Source organism: Molossus molossus, unplaced genomic scaffold (assembly GCF_014108415.1).
Source record: "Molossus molossus isolate mMolMol1 unplaced genomic scaffold, mMolMol1.p scaffold_m16_p_18, whole genome shotgun sequence".
Classification (NCBI taxonomy): domain Eukaryota; kingdom Metazoa; phylum Chordata; class Mammalia; order Chiroptera; family Molossidae; genus Molossus; species Molossus molossus.
The window spans coordinates 28748161-28765189 of NW_023425353.1; the positions used below are offsets into that span (position 1 = coordinate 28748161).

The 17029-nt window shown below is 40.7% G+C and overlaps 1 protein-coding gene across 1 annotated transcript in view; it reads right to left on the bottom strand.

Annotated features, from left to right (window-relative positions):
* Nucleotides 1–17029, bottom strand: part of CUNH3orf20 (chromosome unknown C3orf20 homolog) — an 83783-nt gene that overhangs the window by 37045 nt on the left and 29709 nt on the right. The window contains exons 6-9 of the mRNA XM_036267038.1: nt 16589–16724; nt 15394–15666; nt 3937–4089; nt 3035–3155 (exon numbers count right to left, since the gene is read on the bottom strand). Of these exons, the coding sequence (XP_036122931.1) occupies nt 3035–3155; nt 3937–4089; nt 15394–15666; nt 16589–16724 (683 nt within the window). The remainder of the gene's footprint in view (nt 1–3034; nt 3156–3936; nt 4090–15393; nt 15667–16588; nt 16725–17029) is intronic.

A 17029-nucleotide genomic window follows, 5' to 3' on the forward strand; every position in this document is an offset into this window, starting at 1 on the left:
TGACAGAAAAAGTCAGTGAATTTAGAGACAGATCCAGGGAAATTATCAATATGAAAAGTAAAGAGAAAAAAATGAAAAGAATAACAAAAAATAAGAGCCTCACGGATCTTTGGAACAATATTTAAAAAGTCTAAAATACATGTAATTGGAGTCTCAGAAGAAAAGGAGAGAGACTGGAGTACAATTTTTTTCTAATGTAAGATTTTCTTAATATAGTGAAAGACATGAATTTACAGATTCAAGAAAGTTAATAAATCCCAAACAGAATAATTAAAAAGACAACAACACCTAGACATATCATATCTAAATTTAGAAAATCAAAGACAAGAAGAAATCTTGAAAGCAGCTAGAGAAGATGAACAATGATTTGAATAACTACAGAGTTCTGATCATAAACTATGGAGATCAAGCCCTTGCTGGGTAGTTCAGTTGGTTAGAGCATCATCTGGATACACTAAGGTGGTGGTTTTGATATCCGGTCAGGGCACATACAAAAATCAACCAATTAATGCATAAATAAGTGGAAAAATAAATCAAAGTTTCTCTCTCTCCAAATCCCCCACAAAACTGTGGAGGTCAGACACAGTGGAATAACATCTTTAATTGCTAACAAAAAAACAAAAAACAGTTAACCCAGAATTCTCGATCTAGCAAAAATATCCTTTAATAAAGACATTACTTTCTCATGAAAGAAAAAAAAAAATGTTGCCTACAGATCTACACTTCAAAAAATGCTAAAGGAAGTTCTTTGGGCTGAAAAGAAATTATACCAGAAAGAAACCTGGATTTTTAGGGAGGAATGAGAAAACTGGAAATGCTACACTGGGTAAAAACAAACTGACCACTGCTGCGTCCAAGAGAGCATGCACACTCCCTCAGCCTGACATCTAATACCTCTCACCTTCACACCATAACATATACACCTCTTGGTCCCATTTCTTTCACAAGAGACACTTGTGAACTTTTAAAAATACCACACTGAGTCCTAACTTCAGCCTTTACAGATGCTACTCCCTCTACCCAAAATTCCCTTCCTCTTTCTCTCTATCTATGTAAATCATATGCATACAAACTCATGTTACGACTCAAGGGATATTCTGTCTTCCAGGCCACTCCTGACTGCTCCAGGCCCTATTGTGTATCTCTCTATGCAGCTCCAAGGATCAGAACAATAAACTGAAATACATTGCTAAAACATTTTAGTGATGCCAAAGCCCTTCCCCTCCATTATTTCACTTAGTTCTCACAAAAGCAGTTTGAGGCAGGAGAGCAGGTCTGGTGACCCACCCTGTATAGGTGAGACAACCAAGGTCAGAGAAACTGAGTGGTTTTCACAAAGCTGCACAACCAGAGTCCAGAAAAACTGGCACTAGTACTTGGATCCTTAGACTCTCATCCCAGTTCTCTGTCCACTTGGCCATGCTGATACACAGCACATGGTGACTGCCTGCAATCAATTTATAATCTTCTTGCATTATAAATTTATCATACAGCTACAAAAAGTTAAATTTTAAGACAACAACTCAATATACCGCTAGATTGAAAGTCTTGAACCTGACCAAGTATCAAAAATACTCATGAAAACTTCAAAATCCAGAACTCATAACAGATCAACTGAATCAGAATCTCTCTGGAAATGTGCCTGGAAATACACATTTTTTAAGTCCCATAAGTGATTTTGATATGCAACCAGACCTGAGAACCTCTCCATTGCATGACTAGTCAAATGACTAATCTAGACTGTGGGCTCTGTGAGAAGAGAGAAATGGGTATGGGGTGGGGATGCCACAAAGAAGGGAAAGTCCGAACAGAGGGTTGAAGGAGAAAATTTAGGGTTGGTAGAGAAGAGAGTGGGTACATTTCAGACCGGTGTTGGGGAGGTGGGTAGGAAAGTTGAGATGGAATGTTTCTGAGCAGAGGTTCACTGATCTAAAGGAATCAGGATATAAGGATGAGAATGCAGTGGCCAATGTAGAAGATAAATAGGAAGGGCAGGAGACCGGAAATTGGGTATAAGATGCTTGAACCCCTCCATGCACTCCGAGAGTGCTTCTATCCATAATCCTTACCTTGGGGCTCTTATTTTCAGGCCACTTTGGGTGGATTCTATGTTCTGTGATCTTCCTCTAAATCCCAACCCTATGAGCTTGTCCCTCTTCACAGCCCTTATTCTTCTTCACCTTGTGTTCTTATTAACCACCGCCCAGACATTTGAATTCCTCAAGGGGTTTTGTTCATCTTTATATACCCTAACTTATTATTCTCAATCGGAGTCAGTTTTGTCCCCCAGGGACATTTGGCAACGTCCGGTGATATATTTTGGTTGTCACAACCAGAGGAGGGTGTACTACTGGCATCTAGTGGGATGCTGCTAAATATCCTGCGCAGTTATAACAAAGAATTATCCATGCCCAAATATCAGTAGAACTAAGGATGAGAAACTCAGGCTTAAAGGGACAAGCACACCTAATTGCTTTATTAGTAACTTAAATTTAATATTAACAATTCAACATTAATAATAAATTAATTGAATAAATAGATTGATGGCTGTCTGAACAACCCAGTGAAAGAAAAAAGGGTTTGGGTCTATCAGCCACCTTTGACTGCCATATTTTTTAAGTTCACAGGTAGTAAAGTTATAGAAACAAAAACTGAGGAGACCAACATAGAATTGCTAACTTTTCTTATTGCCATGTATAGGCATTAAAAATAAAACTATCAACTACTATAATGGTTACTTCCTAAAATAAAGGACATTTAAACTATCAAGTGTAATATTAATAATAAAAAATAACATAGGAAGGATATTGCCAAGAAAGGTCAGTATATATAGCAGCCAACAGTTGTTGTAGGCTGGTGAAAAGTTCACATTAGCCAGCCCTGGACCACTGCCCACCAACTTGGGAACTAATGAATGAGACTATAATCTCCTGGAGAGTAGAGATCTTGTCTTACAGATAGTCCTCTGGCTCTTGATGCTGAGCAGACCAGGGAAGGCTGCCAAGGCCACCCCACCTGTGCTGTCAACCCCTACCTTATATTCCAGGGAGAGCAAAGTCTCTGTCTTAGAAGCCCAGCTCCACTTGTGGACTGTATAGCCCTTGTAGTCGTTGGTGGTCCCGCCTTCCTCATCCAAGATCAAGACATATGGGCAGCTAGGAGAGACACATAGATGAGGAGCTGGCACTAGGCGCCTGAAGGATGCCCTCATTACTACTGGCTATAGGTAGGCAGGGCTCTGAGACTCTGCCCCAGCTGGAGAGAGCATGGTGTCCTGCAGGCAGCCTCACTTCTCTTGCCTAATATTGTCTGAGGCCCCTTCACACCTGTTGATGCTAATGGGAAAATCTGTTGGGAAGGGCAGGTCTGAGGGAGATGATGGAGGCTCAGGCCAAACCCAAGAGGGACAGAAACAGAACGTGTGCCCTGTTGCCCAGGAACCTGAGTATACAAGATCTTAGGCACCAAAATGGGAACATCTATAACACAAAAGTAAGTCATGTCTTCCAAGAATAGTTCCTTATGAAAGGCCAGGCAAAATCAACTATTGGCTGGCAAAAATATGTGCTTCTTTTAAAACACCCCACAGAAGTGGTGTCCATGGCCTCTCCTTCACTCTCTCTTGGTATAAAACATTTCTCTCCACTAAAGAATTGTTCAGTGAATCTAACCAACAGTCAAGGTCTTAGTGCTGTGGGGATATAAGTGGAGTAGGTCTATGAGAGTTGCCATTCTTATTTGCTATGATATAGATACAGCAAGTGAGGGCCTCAAAGTACTTATGTTTCTGCAAACACTGCCTTACTGCCTTCCTAAACTTCTGGACACTGCCTGGCCTTTCCTTTCCCCAGGGACCCCCTAGTTGTCACCTCAGTGCCCCCCTTTGTCACCCCCAGAGATACTTGCATGGGACCATAATTCCTCCAACCCACTCACCGGGCCTTTAGGTTGTAGTGAACGCAGCCCTGGCCTTCAGCAGTGAACAGGGCCAGGAAGGAGAAGTTGGGTGTGTCATTAAAGAGGCAGGTGATGGTTCTCCCTCTGCAGCACGTGGGGATCTGACAAATGGCAATGTTTCCGGAGGGATAGCTGGCAGAAATGGTTAAGTTGAACTAACAAAAATCTCTCCAGATTCTGTTCTCAGATGTCCCGTGGAAAGCAAGTCTACAAGTCTAACTGTTAGCTAAATGGTACATCATTCCCAGTTTTCAAAGACACTCCCTGCACCTTGCACAACAACTAAATGACTGTGGAACAGACTGTACTATGGTGATTTTCTGTATCTTCTTTCTATTCCTCACAACCACCCTGTGGTAAATATTATCATCTCCATCTCACATATGAATAGGGTTTCCCTGCATCTGAGGCGTTCTTGGGAGGTAGGACTGTCATTGCTAAAGTCAGGAAAATCCTGGGCAAACCAGGATGAGTTGATCACCCTACAGATGAGAAATTCATGGTGCAAAGGAATGGTCTACCTCATATCACACCACAGGGAAGTGGTAAAGCCAGTATCTCAACTCTGAGGCCATTGATATTTCTAATGCTGTCAGGCTGCCTCCCCTTCTGACCAATCTAGTCAATATCCATCTGCTCACTTACTACCAAGAAGCATTGGTCCCAATTAGAGGGATATGGTGTGGGAAGATACTATCTTGTTTGCAAGAATTTCAGAAGTACCCCAGACAGAAAAAATTTCATTGGTTGGCTCTAGGGTCCATCCTCTTAATCCTTTCCACAAACTGATAAAAAAAAAAAAAGTAATTAACAGAAATTATAAAAAATAACCAAATAGAAATTCTGAAGCTGAATAGTATAATAAATAAAATTTAAAAATTCACTAGATGAATTTATCAGTAGATTGGCAGTGAACTTGATATCAGTGAACTTGAAGAGAGAGCAATTAAAATTATCCCATTTCAGGCAGGAGGGGGAAAAAAAGAATGAAGAAAAAAGAACAGAAACTGGAAGACCTGTGGGAGACTATCAAGTTGACCAACACATGCATAACAAGGGCCCCAGAAGATGGGGGAGAGAATGGGGCAGAAATAATATTTAAATAAATAATGGATGAAAAGTCTCCAAATTTTATGAAAGACACCAATCTACACATTCAAGAAGCTTGACAAATTTCAAGAAGGATAAATTCAAAGACATCACACTGAGACACATTATTACCAAAACTCCAATAGACAGAGAATCCTGAAAGCAGCAAGAGAAAAGAGACTTGTCATGTACGAGGGATCTTCAATAAGATTAATGGCCAATTTGTCATCAGAAACCATGAAGGACAAAAGGCACTATGGTGGGATATTTATAGAGCTGAAAGAGGAAAAAAATCTGTCAACCAAGAATTCTATATTAAGTAAAACTATCCTTCAAAAATGAAGGAGAAGCCCAGCCAGTGTGGCTCAGTGGATTGAGCATCTTCCCATGGACTGAGAGGTCCGGGTTCGATTCCCAGTCAGGGCACATGCCTGGGTTGCAGGCTCAATCCCAAGTAGGAGCCATACAGGAGGCAGTCAATCGATGTTTCTCTCTCTCACTGACGCTTCTATCTCTCTCCGTTCCTCTCTCTCTAAAAATTGATAAAAATAATTTTTTCTTCAAATGAAGGAGAAATTAAGACTTTCCAGATAGTCCTAGCTGGTTTGGCTCAGCGGCTAGAGCATTTGTCTAATGACCCAAGTGTCATGGGTTTGAATCCCAGTCAAGGGCGTATACCTGTGTTGCAGGTTAGATCCCCAGCACAAGTCAGCATCATGCAGGAGGCAACCAATTAATGTGTTTCTCTCACATTGATGTTTCGCTCTCGCTCTCGCTCTCGCTCTCGCCCTCGCCCTCGCCCTCCCTCCCTCCCTCCCTCGTTATCTAAAAATAGATGGGAAAATATCTTTGGGTGAGGATTAACAACAACAAAAAAAACCTTTCCAGATAAACAAAGTGTGAGGAAGTTCACCACTACAAGAAATGTTAAAAGGAGTCCTTCGGGCTGAGAAGAAAGGACACTTAATAGTAATTCAAAGACATGCAAAAAAAGAAAAAGAGCCCTGGCCAGTTTGGCTCAGCGGTTAGAGCGTCCGCCTGCGGTCCGGAGAGACCCTGGTTCGGTTCCCGCTAAGGGCACGTACCTCGGTTGCAGTTTGTCCCCGGCCCTGGTTGGTTGTGCGGGTGGCAGCCACTCGATGTGTCCCTTCACGTCGATGTTTCTCTCTCTCTCTCCCTTCCTCTCTCTCCCTCCCACTCTATCTGTACAAAAGATGGAAAAATATCCTCGGGTGAGGATAAAAAAAAAAAGAAAAAGAAAAGGAAAGATAAGGACACCAGTAAAGTAACTATATAAGCAAATACAAAAGCCAGTATTATAGTATTTTGGGTTTATAATTCATCTTTCTTTCCTATATGATTTGAAAAAGCAAAGGCATAAAATAATAATTGTAAATCTATGTTAATGGCATATGTCTATATAAAGATGTAATTCGTGATAACAACAACATAAAGGAGGAGAAATAAGCTGTATAGGAGCAGAGTTTTGTATACCATTAACACTAAGTTAGTATTAATTCAAACCACTTTGTTGTCAGTTGTAATAAACGAGTATATTAGTTTCTTGAGATACTGTAATTAAGTCCACAAACTGGGCCACCTGAAAAGCAGAAACTGATTTTCTCACAGTTCTGGAGACTAGCAAGGTGTTGACAGGGACATGCTTTTGGAGGCTCTGGGGAAGAATCTCCTTCCTTGCCTCTTCCTAGTTTCTAGCAGTTATCAGGAATCTTTGGCATTCCTTGGTTTATAGATGCATCATTATAATCTCTATCTCAGTCATCACATGGCCTTAATTACTCTGTGTGACTTGGTTTTCTCTTCTTAAATTAGAGCCCACACTAAGTCAATATGGTTGCATTTTAATTTAATAATTACATCTACAAAACCCTATTTCTAAATATGGTCACATTCTGAGGTTTCAGGTGAACATGAATTTTTGGCAAACACTATTCAAGCCATTATATCAGGGCAACCACTAAGAAAATATCTTAAAAATAGGGAGAAAAGAAAATGAGAAGATATCCAGATAAACATATCAATAAAAATATCATGTTACAAAAAAAAAAAAAATCAAACACAAAAGAAGGCAGTAATGGAGGAACTGAAGGACCAAAAAGATTTAAGATATAAAATACAAATAGCAATAGGGCAGAATTAAGCTTTTTCATATCAGCAATTACTTTACATATAAATGGATTAAACTCTCCAAAGGCAGAGATTATGAGAAAAATTTTTTAAAAAACCATAATCCACATACATGCTATCTACAAGAGACTTACTTTATTTTTTTAAAACATTTATTTATTTTTTTAATCCTCACCTGAGGATATTTTTCCATTTATCATCAGATAGAGTGGGAGGGAGGAAGAAAAAGAAAAACATAGATGTGAGAGAGATACATCGACTGATTGCCTCCTGCAACCGAGGTATGTGCCCTTGACTGGAATCGAACCCGTGACTCATTGGTCTGTGGGCTGATGCTCTAACTGCTGAGCAAAACTGGCCAGGGCTACAAGAGACTCACTTTAGATCCAGAGACACATCTAGGTTAAAGTGAAATTATAAAAAGGGATATGCAAATAGTAAACAAAAGAGAGCAAAGTTGGCTATATTGATATCAGATGGAACAGACTAAGTAAAAATTATTTTATAAGAGACAAAGAAGGACATTATGTATTCAGAAAATGGTCAATGCCTCAAGAATATATAACAGTTATAGACATGCATACCTAACAACAAAAACTTAAGATATATAAAGCAAAAATTAACAGAATTAGAAAATAAATACTTTAATAAGAGTTGAAGACTTCACTACCTCACTTTCAACAATAGATAGAACAATTAAAAAGAAAATCAATAAAGAAATAGAGGACTTGAACAATATTATAAACCAATTAAACCTGACAGGCATACACAGATTATCTCACCCAACAACAACAGAAAACATATTCTTCTTAAGTTCACATGGATCATTCTCTGGTACAGACAATATGTTAGACCATGAAACAGGTCTCAGTAAATTTTAAAAGATTATAACCATAGAGAGTGTATTTCAACAGAATGAAACTAGAACTCACTGACAAAAAAAAAAATTTGGAAAATTAACAAATAGATGAAAATTAAACAACACACTCAACCTATGGATAAAGAAGAAATCACAAGGTAAATTGAAAAAACAATGAGATAAATAAAAACAAAAACACAGCATACCAAAACTTATGGAATCAAGTAAAAGCAATGCTCAGAAAGAAATGTATACCTATAAATACTGAGCTGACAGAAGAAAGATATCGCCCTGGCCAGTTTGGCTCAGTGGTTAGAGCGTCGGCCTGCGGTCCGGAGAGACCCGGGTTCGGTTCCCGCTAGGGGCACGTACTTCGGTTGCAGTTTGTCCCCGGCCCTGGTTGGTCGTGCGGGTGGCAGCCACTCGATGTGTCCCTTCACGTCGATGTTTCTCTCTCTCTCTCTCCCTTCCTCTCTCTCCCTCCCACTCTATCTGTACAAAAATCGGAAAAATATCCTCGGGTGAGGATTAAAAAAAAAAAAAAAAAAGAAGAAAGATATCAAATCAATAACCTAAACTTTCACCTTAATGAACTATAAGAAGGAAGAGCAGATTAAAGCTAAAGCTAGCAGAAAGAAAGAAAATAAAGATTAGAGCATAGAAAAACAAAATAAAGAATAGAAAAACAATAGAGAGAACAAACAAAACAAAAAATTAGTTCTTTGAAAATATTAACAAAATTCACAAAACTCTAGCTAGATCTAAGTGAGAAAAAAAGGAAGACTCAAATTTCTAGAAAGTGAAGACATTACTAATGACCTTGCAGAAATAAAAAGTGATCATGAGAATTACATGAACAACTGTACATCCAAAAGTTAGATAACCTAGTTGAAAAGGACCAATTCCTAAAAACATTCGAAGCAAAGTTGCAGGATACAAGATCAGCACACAAAACTCAATTGTCTCTCATAAACACAGGATATCTTTCCATTCATTTCAATCTCCTTTAATTTATTTCAACAATATTTTGCAGTTTTCAGTGAACAAGCCTTACACCTTTTTGGTTAAACTTATTCAAAGTATTCTATCCTTTTTGATGTTATTGTAAATGACATCATTTCCTTTTGTTCATTGCCTTTTTATTGTTGTACATATGGCATTTCAAATCATTTACTGCTAATATTAATGGATTAGAAACATTAATATTGCTAATGGCAATATTCCCAATAGTGATCTACAGAATCAATGTAATCCCTATCAAAATTTTATTAGCATTTTTGGCAGAAATAGAAAACTTGATCCTAAAATTAATAGAGAATTGCAAAGGACCCCAAATAACCAAAATAATCTTGAAAGAAAAAAAGAACAAAGTTGAAGGATTCATATTTCCTGATTTCAACACTTACTACAAAGCCACAATTATCAAAACATAATAACAGACATATAGATCAATGGTATAGAATTGAGAGTCAAAAAAATAAACTGAGAAATTCCAAAATGGCGGCGGAGTGAACGGAGCTACACAGACCATCTCGCAGAACCAAACTGGAATTACAACAATAACACAGACAAATCGATGGGAAAAAGCAACAGAAAAGCAGCTTGCGAGGACCATACAATGAGGGACACTGACTCCATCCCGGTAGGCTGGCGAAGGCGCGAGACGGGGCTGGGAGCCCACGGTCGGCAGCTCGGCAGCAGCCTCAGCTGGGAGCAGCGCCCTCGGGTTACACTCCCAGGCGGCTCCACAGCGCAGCCGGGACAGAGGCTAAAACAGCCACAGCCACTCACCTTGGGCTCTGGCAGAGGGAGGGCAGACTGGACTGGAACTGTGTGGGGACGCTAGGGATTTGGAGGGCGCTCAGAGCTTTTGCTAAACTGCTACCACGCAGGATGGTGGCCATATTGCTCCTTCCTAGGGCTCTGAGGAGAGGCAGCAGCCCCTCCCTTGAAGATCCAACCCCACCCTGTGGGCCATTGAAGTGCTAATTGAGTCTCATTAACAACCAGCATCTGTCTCACCCTCGTGCAATCCCCTTAAGCTGAGCACCTGAGGGAGTTTTTCAATCAACGGACAACCCAAAACTCATCAAGTAACCAGGCAAAAAGCTAGAGGATAACAGTACCTTTCCTGGGCTAGCAACTTTAACCAGGAAAGTAAGACTTGACAGTGGTGTTTAATGTGGGTCCTCCCTTGCTCATCTAAACCCAGGAGAGGGAGCCACAAACAGCAGAACACCAACACCCACAGGGAAAACTTGACAGGCTCCAAGGCCCACTGTGATAGCCAAAATGGTGAAACACAGAAACAGAAGCCAAATGAAAGAGCAAGAGACCTCCACTGAAGATAAGATCAATGTGGAGCAGTTAGGCATGTTAACAGAGCTAGAATTCAGAACCATGACCTTGAGGAAACTCAACAGCATGAGTAAGGACATAGAGATGCTGAAAATAAGCCAATTGGAAATTAAAAACTATCAAGAAGAGATAAAAAATGACATCAGAAATGAAAAACACATTGGAAGGTTTAAAAAGCAGAGTAGAGGAAGCTGAGGACCGGATCAGTGAATTAGAAGACAGGGTAGAAAAAATCAACCAATCAGAAAACCAAAAGGAAAAAACAATTAAAAAACAAGAAGACAAAGGAAAAAATGAACACATGGGACTACATCAAACTCAAAAGCTTCTGCACAGCAAAAGAAACAATCATCAAAATGGAAAGCCAACCCACTGTATGGGAGAACATCATTGCCAAAGATGTATCAGATAAGGAGTTAATGTCCAATATATAGAAAGTGCTCATACAACTCAACAAAAGGAAGACAAAGAACCCAATTAAAAAATGGGCAGAGGAGCTGAATAGACACCTCTCCAAACAGGACATACAAATGGCCAAGAGACATATGAAGAAATGCTCAACATCACTAATCATCAGAGAGATGCAAATTAAAACAACAATGAAGTATCACCTCACACCTGTCAGAATGGCCGCCATCAACAAATCATCAAACAACAAGTGTTGGCGAGGGTGTAGAGAAAAGGGGACTCTAATACACTGCTGGTGGGAATGCAGACTGGTGCAGCCACTATGAAAAACAACATGGTGTTACCTCAAAAAATTAAAAATGGAACTTCCATTTGACCCAGTGATCCCGCTTCTAGGAATATACCCTAAGAAGCCTGAAACACTAATCAGGAAGAATATATGTACCCCCATGTTCATAGCAGCACTATTTACAATAGCTAAGATATGGAAACAGCCCGAATGTCCATCAGTAGACAAATGGATAACAAAGCAGTGGTACATATACACAGTGGAGTACTATGCAGCTGTAAGAAAGAAAGACCTCTTATCCTTTGAGACGACATGGAGGGACCTGGAAAGTATTATCCTAAGTGAAATAAGCCAAGCAGAAAAAGACAAATACCACATGATCTCACTTATATACGAAATATAATGAACATAACAGTCTGAGGAATATGGTAGACCCAGAAATGTGGAAGTAGGGCACAGACTGACATCCCTCAGAAGGGGGTGGGGGGGTGGGAGGAGCTAAACCACAGAACTTATATGCATGAGCAATGGACATGGACAACAAAGCCGGGGACGGGGCGGGGGTGGGGTGGGGAGGGGGTGCCAATGGGGTAAAAAAGGAGAAACATCTGTAACAAAAAAATAAATAAATAATAAATAAATAAAATGAAAATTTAAAAAAATAAAAATAAAATAAAGTGATACATCTATGGTCAACTGATTTTCAACAAGGGTCCCAAAACCATTCAAATGGGGAAAGGAACAGTTTCTTCAACAAATAGTTCTGAGATACCTGGGTATCACATGCAAAAGAATGAAGTTGGACCCTTATCTCATACCATGCAAAAATGCAAAAGTCAACTCAAAATGTATCAAAAACCTAAATGTAAGAGCTATAACCTTAAAAGTTTTAGAAGAAAACATAGGAATAAACAATGGGTTCATAGATATGAAAACCAAAGTACAAGGAACAAAAAAAGAAAAACTGACTTCACCAAAATTAATAACTTTGTACACCAAAGAATGCTATCAAGTACATGAAAAGACACCCCACAGTATTGGGAAATATGTGCAAATTATATATCTGATAAGAGTCTAGTATCCATAATATATAAAGAACTCTTACAAGAAAAAGACAATCAACAAATGGTCAAAGAACTTGAATATATATATATATATATATATATTTAAAAAGATATATAAGGAAGGTACATGAAGATACTCTTAATCATTGGTTATTAGGGAAATGCAAGTCTAAACTATAATGATTTATCAGTTCACACCCACTAGAATGGCTAGAATTAAAAAACTGAAAAATATCAAGTATAGTTAAGGATGTGAAGAAATTAGAACCCTCACATGTTGCTGATAGGAATATAAAACGGTGCAGCCACTACGGAAAACATTTTGGAGGCTTCTCAATAAGTTAAACATAAAATTACTACATGGTGCAATAATTCCACTTTTAGATATAGACACAAAAGAACTGAAAACAGGTATGCAAATAAAAATTTCTACAAGAATGTTCATAGCAGCATTAGTCACAATAGCCAAATGGTGGAAACAACCTAATGTCCATAAATGAAAGAATGAATTTTTTAAGTGGTATAATCCATAATAGAATATCATTGAGCCACCAAAAGGAAGGAAATTCTGACAAATGCTACAACTTGTACAAACCTTGAAAACATTATGTTGAGTGGGGGAAAAAACAGACACATTTATATAAGATGTCCACAGTAGGCAAACCCATAGAAAGCAAGTTGGTGATGCCAGAACTGGGGGCAGGGGGAAATAGGGAGTGAATGCTTAATGGGTGTAGGATTTTCTTTTGGGGTGACAAAAAGTTTTCAGAACTCCATAGAGGTGGTGGTTGCACAACATTGTAAATGTACTAAATGCCGCTGAATTATATATGTTAAAAGGATTAATTTTATGTTATGTGGATTTCATCCCCACTTAAAAAAAATAAAGGGAATGAAGTACTGACGTATACTACAGTTGACCCTTGAATAACATGGGCGTTAGGGGTGCCAACTGCCCATGCAGTGGAAAATCCTAGTATAACTTATGTTGGCCCTCCACATTCAAGGATTCCCAATCTCTAGTTGATCCTTGAACAAGAGGAGTTCAAACTGCAAGGGTCAATTGAACTTTGGACAATAAAACTGAGCAGGACCAATTGAACTGAATGAGTCAATTGAAAAAAATCCATCTAAAAGTTCTGTGCAGTTAAAACCTACCATGTTCAAGGGTCAACGGTACAATGTGTAAGAACCTCGAAAACATGTGAAATGAAAGATGCCGCATGTTGTATGATTTTACTTATATGAAATATCTGGCGTAGGCAAATACAGAGGTGAAGAGCAGATTAGCGGTAGTCAGGAAGGGTAGGGGAAGGAAAATGGGAGTGTGACTGTTCAATAGGTATGGGGTTTCCTTTTGGGGTGATAAGAAAGTCTGGAACAAAATAATGGTGATAGTTGTATACTATTGTGCCTTGATGTCATTAAATTATACACTCCAAAATGGCAAATTTAATTTTATGTGTATTTTATCATATTAAAAAAATGCTTACCTCACGCAACGGTTTTGAGTGCTCAACAAATCCCTAAAGGAACAGTGCTAAACACAGTACTAAACACAGAGTGATTAAGGTTTATCTTTATGTCAATGTGATATGTTTCTATCTTCATATAAAAAAGGCTTTGAGGGAAGTTTGGTGGGAAAACAGTAGTTGAGGGAAGAGATTCAGAGAGATGCTGACAACACAAATGAAATGAATACTGGGATGGTTCTGGGGTCTGCCCATCAGGGCTTGGGGCTTTTGGGCATCCCTAGGGCAGATGTATCATTTCTACCTGAGAGCTTTGCCCAGTATCTCTGTGAAAACAGAATCAATTGCTGAGCCTACTGTTCTGTGGAAGCCATGAGGCAAGGGAAATGTTTTCCAAACATTTTCCTTACTCAAGAGGGATCCAACAGCTGCATCGTGTGCTTTAACCATCTGAACACAGTAACACAGAATTTCTCCTCCAAAATCACTGGTCCAACTTCCTCATCTTATAATGGAGGGAAGTGAGGGCCAGAGAGATAAAGTGACTTGTGTGCAGTCACCAAGAAGAACTAGACCCAAAACCCAGACCTCTTGGGACTCCCAAAGAGGAAACACATTAATTGCCAGGATGTGTTCATTGTTGGGTTATGAGTCAAGCATACCAGTAGTGATGGCCTGCGGGTTTTGGGTGGTCCCACCCAGGTTGGGCTTGGGACTCTGAGACAGGTGAGAGAACATGGATCCCAGAAGGTTGGTGGTTGGCCCTGATTGTAAACTAGGTCATCCTCTCTGGTCCCACCAATAGCAACCTAATTCACAGACACAGCTTCATGAGGAGCTCAGGGGGATGATCCTATTCAATGCAGCGTAGAGTCAGAAAAGGGGGATAGGGGGAAGCCCCATGACCCATAGGGAGCAGCAGCTATCCTGGAAGGAGTTTGCTGTGTTCAGTGTCACAGGGCACATTAGAAACAGGGCCAAGCAGAGTGTGATGAATGGGCCTATTTACGGTCAGAGAAACAATAGGATTCTTTTGACAGGGCGCTAAAATTCTGAATTCCCAGTTCAGTGGAGAGGACGCCAAATGAATTGAGGAGGGTGTTGCCAAGCAGGCCTGTCTGGGAAGCCTGTTTGACAGCTCAGAGAGCCACCCTATTCTCCAAAGGTAAGGAACAGAGAATGCCCAGTGGTTTTTATCAATACCCGTCCACCCTCTCTCTCCTGCTCTCTGCTGGAGAAAACAGTCCTGAAAGGCGTAAGAATGGTGCCAGAGAGAGGGCCCTAAATAGAGGTGAGACAGCCCTGAATCCAGGCCTGGCTCTGCCACCAAATTCCTTCTGTGACATTGAGTGAGTCACACTACCCATTCCTACAATAAAGGGACAAGAATGAATAATGGCTTAGTGTCTCCCCTCTTTGACATCTCATCCAACTCAGACTACAAAACCTGGAATAAATGTTTCACCCTCTCTGACCTCGGCCTTGATGCCAAATGGGTTGGGCACCTGTGGTCTGGTCCAACTCTAGAACATGTTGGGGAGTTGGTGACAGGACCCCTGCATGGAACACAGGGGTCCAAAGTGACTTCCTGATTCGCTGCTTCCCACCCAGACATTCTTCAAAGGGAGTCCTCTCTAACCTGTCACCAGGCTTCTAGGATTAATTGAAAAAAACAAGTAAATACCCAGGCCAGAAATTCTCTGGGGCTGAGTTGCTGGAGATAAGGGACAGCCCCAAATAAAAGGATATTAAACGAAGGAAGACCCATCATAGAAGGTATAATGCAACTTGGTCTTCTTGCCTCCCTTCCACTCCTGAGAGTGCTGACTGAAGTGAGCATGGAAGATGGAAGGCTGGTGAGGGTTGGGAATGGAAGTATGAGCACCAGGAGGGTGAGAGTGCAGGGTCTGACTGTCCCCTTTTGAGATCGACATTGAGTGAGACGGCATCTTTGCCCTGTAGTTGCGTAAGATCATGGGGTAGAAGATATTCCTCCCTTTCCACATTGTCCTTTCGGCTTCTCTGCAGGGAAGGAGACCAACATATCTTCTAGCCCCTTGGCTGTCGCGCACCAGGCCCCTCTACAGCCCCTCCCCAGCTCCTAAGACTCCCATCCCATTTCCCTGTCCCAAAAGTACCTGTTCCCACTCCTTACCCCTCATCATTAAAGTTAGTATTTTTAGGAAGAACTGGGAAGAGGCCGGTACAGCTCTGAGACCAGTCCTTTCTATCTTTAGCGCTAGGTGTGGACCCATGGAGTGGGACTGTGTGCCAAAGGCTCTGCTCGCCCTCCAGTTCTGAGGTTACAGGGAAAGAGAGCTTCTTTCAAGAATATCATAGTAAGGAGCAAAACTGAGTGGCTTCCTTTTACCCATGTTCTGTACCTGTTGTAATACTCAATGGCCCAGGAAGCCCAAGACATATATGGCTCAGATGTGACTAAGTTTTAAGTCCTTTATGCCCCATGGTCTGGGCTTTCAGAGAAATGTAGACTTAACTTGCTAGGACTTGTTGGACCCATAATATCATAAATATCATTAACCATCCGTGTCAATGGTTTTTGTTTGCTTTGAAAGGTATTTCTCTTTTTTTTGCAGGAGAACTCTGATAAATTATGTTCAGAAAGGGGTATCACTGGTGAGGAGGCAAAGATCGATGCCTTGGGGTCAGGCCCATGGAGCTGTGGGACCTCAAGCAATGCCTCAGTTTCCTCACTCACAAAACGGGCACAAATCCCATCTTCCTCATGAGGCCATACAAGGACTGAAAAGGATTGCGAGGAAAGACTGAGGACAGGCCATCACTCTGTCACTGTTGTTAGGGACACTGGGTAGCTGACACTTCCTGGTACTCAGAAACTTATGTGATTTCCCCTTTATGCAACATAGGCGACTGGCAGCCATGCCTTCCTCTCCCATCCACTCCCAGCCTCTGAGGTGCTCACATATGACGACACATCTCCTGCAGCTTCTCCCGAGCCTCAGGGCAGGGGTCACTGAATTCCAAATTGTCAGAGCCAGAAGTTCCGATTCCTCGTTGAGGGGATGACGTGCTTAGCTCTTCTAAATATTTTGATTTGCCTGTAGCTGGAGATAAAGAGGTTAGGAACAGAGTTTTAGAAAATAGTTTCTCCTGGGGTAGGGGTGGTGGGGAGCAGGAGAGCCATATCCCCTTAGAGTCAGAATAATTGGGAGAATCATTTATGCTTCCTGGGACAGGAATCCCTGTTTTATAAGATCACTTATAAAACAGATGTTACTCTGCAAGTCAACTAAGAGTGTGTCAGGAGCAGACTTGTGCAGAGTGATGAATCCACCTATATTTCCCCAAGGGTGGCCTGGTTCTAGTTGGGGAGGGCATAGATGTGCTCGCTGTGGATGCCAAA